Source organism: Pholis gunnellus (assembly GCF_910591455.1).
Source record: "Pholis gunnellus genome assembly, chromosome: 19".
Taxonomy (NCBI): Eukaryota; Metazoa; Chordata; class Actinopteri; order Perciformes; family Pholidae; genus Pholis; species Pholis gunnellus.
In genome coordinates, this window is record NC_136546.1 from 5,971,904 (window position 1) to 5,981,094 (window position 9,191).

General features: G+C 42.5%; 1 protein-coding gene across 1 annotated transcript; it reads right to left on the reverse strand.

The window, feature by feature from the left end:
• Positions 1–5,297: 5,297 nt before the first annotated feature.
• gja10b (gap junction protein alpha 10 b) lies at positions 5,298–8,770 on the reverse strand (the record flags this gene model as incomplete). Its single annotated transcript, XM_079180009.1, has 2 exons — positions 5,298–5,336; positions 7,478–8,770. The coding sequence occupies 2 exons, from the start codon at positions 8,768–8,770 to the stop codon at positions 5,298–5,300; spliced, it is 1,332 nt and encodes a 443-aa protein (XP_079036135.1).
• Positions 8,771–9,191: the final 421 nt, after the last annotated feature.

Consider the following 9,191-nt stretch of genomic DNA (forward strand, 5'->3'; position numbering starts at 1 on the left):
ACATTCAAAACTCCTCTTTAAATGTGAAAAAAAACAAAAAAAAACAGAGTTCTGCCTTGTGTCGTTCGGAGGAAATCTCATTTCTTGTCAGTATTTGAAGACGCTATTCGTGTTTACACTCTCGACAGACGTGCTGCGGTGTTAAAAATGCAAAAAGCGCAGCCAACATAGAAGTGACGGGTACTGTCTGGAAAAAAAAGAACACAAAATATTGACTTAAATCAGGCACTTTGTTTCCGGCCCCCGAGCGCTCAGAGCCATTTAGCACTTCAACGAAGGGGGGGTCTTCGTCTTTGTGTCGGACCCCTTTTAAAAAGTCTCAGACTGGAGCACTTAGATTGGCACTTCAAGATGAAAACATCTCCTTGATGTGATTAAATAATTACACAATTCAAAAAGTATCTCTATGAAGAAACCCTAAACGTCAAAAGAAGCTAATGTTTCAGTATAAGGAATTGAATAAGCTAACTCGGATTTCATTTTGACGTGAAAGCAGTGTACGTGTCGTCCGAGTGATTGAGTAACAATCATATTAAGATAGTAACACGTTTTTGCCCTAAACTGTGCATTCGTTTGAGCATCCTCCTTTGTGATGTGCATGCATGCCGCCTATAGCCGTAGGCCTAGTTAGTTTGTCTAGCTTATGTTCGTAAGTTCCCTCCGGAGCTTTTAAAAATGATATTTTATTTTGTTGAATTTCTATGTATAAACAGGCAAGACGAGCTGAAATATCTCAACCAGGCTTCTAGCAGGGGCCGTGCTCTAGCACAATGTGGTTGGATTCAATTGGAATGTGAAGCTTTATTCATCGCTCTTTTTTTTTTTTTAAAGCCCCAATCCAAAATGGCGACCGCCCCGTTCGCTCAATTGAGAACTGAAGCTAATGTGGCTAACCTGTTGGCTAGCCGCTGTTCCCCTAGCTTCTGTACATCGGCGTCATCTCTTTCTTTCTCTGCTCTCTTTCTGGAAAAAGAGAGACGTGATCCTGAAGTTTAGTATCTTCGCTATGCTTTACTTTACGATACACACCGGGGGCGTGACGAATATATGGCACGGAATTATACTCGCCTGTGAAAGTTACGCATCAAAACTTTTCATACCATTTTAATAAAAGGTTCGAATGGAGCGTCTAAACTAAATTGATGATTAGCCGAAGCTACTGTAAGCTGTTTTATTAAGTTTTCTTTTAGCAAAATGCTAATTTGAGTATATGTCTAGGGCTTTTATTGTGAAAGGTAAGAACAGAAGGAGTGGATCTGGTCTGCCGCTACCTTTGTCAAGATTGAAAGGAGTGACAAAGGTTGCCGTCTTGATTCGGACTACGGAGCCGCCATGTTGTTGTACACCGGAATGGACGTTTAGAGTATATCCGTTCCGCGCAACCTGATTGGTTGAAGCCTTCATTCGCGGTGCGAAAGCTAAGAAAGATCGGGAAAAAAACGTATGCCGGCAGATAATGTGTGCAAGTAACAACAACAAACGTTTAAAAAAATATATTGACGTGCAAATTAACCGCAAGAAGTAGAAGAAAAAAAAATGCCCCCGGTGTGTATTACTCTTAAAGATTATTCTAAAGCTAATTCCTAAAACAAAAATGTATTTTAATCGGCCAAATAAATCTGGGATTGGGGCTTTAAAGTGTCGATGAAATGTTTGGAAATGTTTTCCCCCTGACTTTAACTGATGTAAATTTTAAAAGTTTAAAAATTTGATGTCTCGTGTGAGACTGTTTCTGTTATGCAGCCGATCAGAGTAAGTGTATTTTATAAACCTGTCTTTAAATTCTTAAAGGACTGGTACAGAGACCCATATATGCACAGACACACACACACACACACACACACACACACATGCGCAGGTATTCATACAACACACACGCACACAGTACATAGCGCGGAGCAGTAGTTGTTCTTCATCGACCGGTGTGTTTTTTTTCGTGGCACCATCTACATCACAGAAGCTTCTTTTCTGCAAACGTTATGCAACTCATTTTCTATGCGCAAGATTTTTCATTGATCTTGAAATTGAGGAAGCCCTCTTTCTGTCAGGAGAAAAAGAATGTGTGTTGTAGCAAAACTATTGCCTCCGGGTGTCTCCTCAGATGTCCTAACAACACCACCAAGACCACGTTCTTGTTTTTCCATATAGCAGAATTTTCTTTGATACCTGTGGAATGTTGATAATTCACCTTAACAAACCCCTCCGATCCCTGTAGAGCTATGATGATGTATAAACGGAGGCTCTTGAAGCGCTCTCTTTAGTCAGAAAAGCTTTTCGTCTAGACCTCTAAGCTCCCCGAGTCTTGCTTGCATGCTCCAACACCGACTGTTTGGTCAAAGTGAAGTATTTCGGGTGAGCCGACCGTTTGGTGTCACTCTTGAGCTGATTTATTTTGGACTTGCTTTGTTTGAGTCAAGCTAAACATCCCTTAAAAAAAAATGATGCATTACTTTATTTTTATTTTGTTTGGCCACTTGGGGGCAGCAGAACAAGCTGTAAACACCACATTGACATATTATCACCTTATTAAGCTTTAACGGCTAAAAACTTAGCAAAGGGTTGCCTACTTTCACATGGGGCAGACACCAGAGCAACATTATCATTCATCTGATGTTGTGTTGGTGTCCACCTGATGAATGTAAGGCCAGTATTCGCTCTTCTTTCAGCTCTGTTTTGGTCTCCACCAACTCCTGAAAAAAATGTCGATGCCGGTTGGAAGAAAAATGGAGCTAAAAGAGGCTGAAAAGTTCTGCTGGTTCGTAGCTACGGGCAACCCTTTTCACATTACACGTCCATTCATATACAGATATTGATTAGTGCAGCTTTAAAATGATGTACCAGTCATAATAATCATGAACACCTCAAATTTGATCCTCAAGGTTCCTTTATTTTTGGTTATGGCCGTTACAGCAGATTGCGGCTGCTGTAATTGAACGCTCGTACCTTCTTTCTTTCTTTTTTGTTGCCGTGTATTTGTCTTGTTTGGTTAAACTATTTTCTTTTTTGTTGCTGCTGCTTCTCTGAAACAAACACTGGCTTTTCAACTCCAAAGGTTGTTCTATAAAAGAATATGAACAAAAACATGCCTTTCTCACAGATTGCTCAACTGTATTGAAAAAAAGAAAAGAAAAAAATCTGGTATCCTGGTCGAATGCGCAGCCTGAGATCATTAAACTATAAAAAAAAAAAAAAAAAAAAGGAAACTGTTTACAAATAGGTGTCATGTCATGTTTGATACATTTTTTTTTTTGCCATGTAAAAATCGCTCGGTTTAATTGGACTGGTTCTCGGTTTTTGTGTAAAGAGACAGACAAGCTCTTGGGGATGGGTCAGCATTACATGGATACAAGTGCACCTCCGATATTTGCCTTAGAACTTGCAGAGGCCATAGTTCACATTCAAGTGAAGTGAGTGTATGCAGGGGCCCGGGCCCCCATCCCTGAGTCACCAGTGCGGACTTTCTCACACTTATCTACCTGTGAAATCCTTCATACCTCTCATAACTGGTCAATGACTGTATCAGCAAACTGCATCAGGTGTTTTTTCTACATGCTTTTTACACAGATTATATGGATTATTGTATTAGTAGATTTTGGTGCATCAATTTTTAATGTAATAGCTCTTAAAAGCTCGTAGTTCAAGTTGTCGTTTTTTTTTCTTTCACTTTTCTAGATGACTGTTTTGTGTTAATATTGTCAATTTGAAATAGCTGTTATTTGCTTATTCTCTACTAAGAGTTCTTACCTTTTATCATTTTGAAATGCTACATGACCCTAATTAATTAAAATGACTTAATAACCATTGTAAATACGGTATTGTGCAAACCCCATTTTCATTCATTTCAATTGCTAGTGTTATATAAATGACTCTTTTGTCTAGACACCATTTCTCTTTATGAAATAAAGAAACATGCATATCACCTCCTGTGTTTTGTGGCTGTTTTTGCAAAGACGCGACAAAATGTTGAGCGAGACGTCCGTCTCTTTAGCTGCCGAACGCTCCGCCTTCTTTTTATATGAGCGGTGAACTTGTGACATTTGAGAAATGCTTGTTCACTTGTGTACAGTCTTTCTGCTCACACAGGTTTTCTATAGGGAGACTTTAATTCCCTTTAAAATGTCTATGTGTGTAGTTTTTCCTGCTGTAAGTCAGCTCCAAAGAGGGGAATGTTTACTCGTTTCTCTACTACACTAACTAACTTGAAAGGATACACTAGTTTACTATCAAAGTTTATCGCTATCAATTGGCTCCAAATGATGGGAGATTGACAGCACCTGGTTAAAGGGGCACTGATTCCAGAGCTCCTCCCTGATTGGCCGCAGACAGCAGCTGACAGGGTACGAAAGGACCAACCAGAAGGTCTGTCTGAGTTTTTCCACTCTAGGAAAAATGGAGGCAAGCCAGTGTTTTGTGTACCGGAAGTTGTTTATTTTACTCATTAATTGTCTGCAGAGAACCGCAATTTTCCTCTTGTGCTCGGAGAGAGACATCTTTTGGACAAAGTTTTGGCCGGAGGGCGACCGATTGGCTGACATCACCACATCCTGCCGCAGCAATAGCTTAGTAAAGAGCCCACTGTATGCTTCATTAGAGTCATTTATAGACTAAACCACACAGCAGTCAGACAAAACAGTGTGGTCCTGCTGAAGAGGGGAAACATGTTTAATAGAAGAAGAAAAAACGGGACAACAGAAATGTTCCCCAATAAAAGATTACATTTATGAGATGTATTCATGAACAATATCAGGCTACTCTCAAAGTGCTGAATTTGAAGAGCTCTTTTTCCTCCAGTTCATCCTGTATGATAAACCATAAGAAAGTTCCCTCATCTTTTTTTTGTGGTTGCCAATTCCACAATCTTTCATTTCAATCCTCAAGTCAAATATCTTTGCAGCAGGCCTTTGGTCTCATTATATGAGCAGTCACATAATGCTTTGAGCCAAATATAATAATCTTGATTTCATTCAGCAAGTGGCTTGCAAACTACCAATACAAAAGTAATCAGGTGCTGGAGATATCATTTGTATTAGAACATGAAAAAAAGTATTAAGCGTCTTTTTTTTTTTTCTTCTTCTCTCTGCAGGAATGTGCTAGTTTACATGTTACTGAAGCTCTTGTTCAGGCACAATACATATGAACTGTGTTCACAAACGCGCTCTCATCCCAACTGTAGGCACGTGCTGTGAAAACACAGAGTTACAGTTGAGAGACAGGATGAGGCTCCCTTTGCGATCCGGGTCCGTCGGTCCCTTTTGAACTCCCGTTTTCCTCTCGCTTGGTCCCAAAACTTGGTCAATTTATTTCTTCATGATGGAGGACAGCTCCAGAATCATGCTCTGAAAGAAAGAAAGATGTGTGGACAACACACGGTTAGTATTGAAATCGCAGACACGAACGCATTTCTGCGGCAGCCGCAGAAAAAACTTGTCTTCTCTCTGACCCCCAGTGGAGAAACGTTTTCGCCTCGCTACGGTGATGTGGACGTGTACTCCTGGGTGTGTCAGGACCTTGTGACATCACTGGTGGGTGTGGTTACAGGTGCAACAGGGCACACTTCTGACCACACCAGAGGTGTGTTGCTACCCGTCTTCTACCAAAGAAGAAGAGTAATTTACAAAAAAAAGACGCCAAGGATTTAAGGACATGTGTGAAAGGGAACAATGTCTGGACCTGAACTGACATTTAAGATATTTCCCATATTCCTTACACTTCCACATCTTCAAGCTAATAAGGGTTCAGGGGGTTAATCGGAGGGGTGGCGAAACATTTCAACAAGATAGAAAAGACAAAAACACAATCAAATTTTGGGGTTTGACATGAACTCGAAAGTACAGCAGTTTTGGAGATTTCGCGTGGTAGATTTTAGTATTTTTGTTTCATCTGAGCTCATCTCACTTCTTTGACGGAGGCGGGGTTCCACGCAGGCTAAATATCTGGACCTGTTGGGGAGTCTACAGGTTACAAGACCACAGCATTCATACAGAGAAAACGCTTTTCTACGTCTAAATAAAGATACATCAAAGAAACTAAAGTACAATAAAGTATATTTGCTTTTTTGTTGTATGACTTTACTGTGTTGTAATGAAATGAAAAACATGTTACAGGGGCCTCTGTCTTCAACCACTGAATGCAGTAATCAGTGGGGCCCAGCAGAGGGAAACGAAGACCTGCCACCACTAAATGCAAAGCACTGTCCTTAGTTTTTACAAGGGAGATTTATCTCTGTTTGAAATGGAGACGCCCATATCATGAAAACAATCGACTGACACTGCTTCGTTCCCTTATTATGAGCTGATGGCAGACATACATAAAATGGAACGTTCTTTGTTTAATTTGTTTTTATTTAGGCCTTTTGAACCTTCCATAAGTGAGACATTGCATTTCAGCCTGGTGTTAAGTTACTATACTATACTATCAGACAGTTGTTGCTCTAGGGCAGTAAGAACTGAACTGAACATTTCCTAATTCACAATGAAAATACATTTATTCACAATGGAATTTTTTTGTACTTATATACCAAACTAATAGATGTCACCATAAAATTCCAAAGTTGATAACTAACATTAAGACAATTATTTTTAGCGTGAACATTTTTCTGAAATTATATGATCAATATGCAAATGAGGCCTTGTTTTATTAAATATATGCTAATTTGCATTAATTTCAAGAAGAGAAATATTAACATTGGATAAAGCCAGGTACAAAATTCTTGTTTCATTTTGCCGACATATTAGAGTCAAAGTTTTTACAGAGGGAATTTTGGATATCTCTTTGTATCACAACATGAATCAGAAAACACTGTCGACAGCCACGACAAATCTAATTTTGCCATGTTTTTAGGTTTAAAATATTCTATAAATCAGGCTAGGAATGAAACATGAACAAACCCCTGTGTAAAAACCTTTGGAAGATATAGATAGGAATGAAACTGGACAGTTTGGTGTGTGTGAGTGCTGCTGAAGTGGAGCTCTGGCTCATTTTGAGAAAACGGCTTTTAACGATATGTGCTGTACTGACAATTACGTTTTGTATTACAATGCAGATGAGCCATTATATAATGTGGACGCAAATAGACAAAGAGCATTAAAATAAACACCCAAATGTGTATTTTTTATGTTTTCTTTCCACTGGTCTGAAAGAAGAGATGTAATAGAAGAAGAATTAAAGTCCAAAATCTCAAAATGTATCAGTGCATAAAAAACGTAAGGTACCAAAGTGCACTAAAAAAGCACCAAAACAGACTTATAGAGCTTATAAAAGTTTTCGAAAAAAAGTGCCAAGGGAGGGTTAGTAATAATAAGTCATTAAAAAAATTATAATAATAATTTTTAAGATTTCTGATAAATAACATACATATATTAGCTGGCCCCTGGCCTACCATCATTAAGCAAATTGGCCCCCGTTAAAAACAAGTTGAGTATCCCTGCTTTAGGGCCACCAGACAGAACATGACTGGATGACCATTTTGGGCTCTCACCATGGACATCCTCCTCCCGCTTGATGGAGGCGGCGGGGTCACCGCTGGACTCTCCCCCTGGGAGTGCTGGGCCTCGACGTCCGTTCCGCTCTGAGAGCCTCTGCTGTCGGACGTGGAGTCCAGCTTGCTCTCCGACAGCCCCCGGGACATGAAGCTGCACTTCCTGGCCGTCGGGTGGTAGTCGCTCTCCGGCGAATCGCTCATGTCGCTGAGCTCCTTGCAAACGCTCACCCTGCTCTGCTTCCTCTGCGGGATCCTCAGGGTGGCCGGGATCTCCATGTGGCCGCCCATCAGCGTGGGCCGGGGCCCCGCGTACTGCGGCCGGCCCGGGGCGTGAGGTCCGTTCGACTCGTCGCTGCTGCACGAGGCCTCCTTGTTCTGGGGGGCCGCGCGGGCCAGATCCAAAGGCTCCCTGTGAGCGTCAGACGCTAAGGGGTAGGTCATCTGCGTGAGCTGCATCAACCTCTGCGGCGAGGAGTTGGTGAGCATGGAGACCTGCTGCGCCATGGAGTTCTTCTTTGACCTGTACACGCTGTCGTCGTCTCCGTATTTGTATCCGTATCCGTACAAGCTCTGCTTGATCTTCTTCACCCCCAGGTGGAAGATCTCCAGGAGGTTGAGGAACAAAGAGACTCCGGCAATGACCAGCATGAAAACCATGAAGATGTTCTTCTCGGTTGGCCGCGACACAAAACAATCCACGCTGTTGGGGCAGGGCAGCCTCTCGCATTTGTACAGAGGAGACAGTCCAATGCCGTACAGGGCGCACTGGCCTATGATGAAACCCACCTCCACCACTGACCTGGTTAAGATATGGAACACGTACGTGCGCAGCAAGGAGCCCCTGAGGGGGGCCTTCCTCACTTTCTTCTGCTCGTCCAGCTTCCTGAGCTCCCGCTCGATCCTCTTGTGGTCCTCCTGGACGGGGTTGGTCCCCTCCAGCTCGGCTTTCAGGGAGGCTTTCTTCCTGTGCCTCTCCTTCTCGAGGGTCCTCAGCCGGTACAACGCGTGCCCCATGTAGACCAGGGACGGGGAGGACACGAAGATGACCTGCAGCACCCAGTAGCGGATGAGGGAGATGGGGAAAGCCTGGTCGTAGCAGACGTTCTTGCAGCCGGGCTGCTCCGTGTTGCAGACGAACTCGCTCTGCTCGTCGTCCCACACGTCCTCGGCCGCCACGCCGAGCACGAGCATGCGGAAAATGAAGAGGATGGTGAGCCAGATCTTCCCCACGATGGTGGAGTGGATGTGGACCTCTTCTAAAATACTCCCTAATAAGTTCCAATCCCCCATCTTCTGTCACATAATTGTTCTTATTATCTGTCAGTGGATAAAGAAACGGTTTTGTAGGCTTTTCATCCAACGGAAAGCAAAAAATAATTCAATAAACCTGCTTTTACTTACACGTTTTCTCGGGTCCTCGTCTCAGCGTGGAGCCGCGGACTCATCTGTGGACACATCACGGGCTCACTGGGAGAGACCCCACTGTGCAAATGTAGCTGACTCTCTTTCAATCCCGTTACGATCTAGGGCTCCAGTATAAACCAATCGATCCGGTACATGGCCCAGTTAATCCCCCGAGGGCAGTTTCACCCTGACACTTTTAACAGGACAGAACACTGAAAATAGCACCAAATGAGATGTCAATACACAGCCATGTGCAATGTGTTCTACGCTCATGCTTTGTGAGGCACAACAGTATGCTCTCGACCCT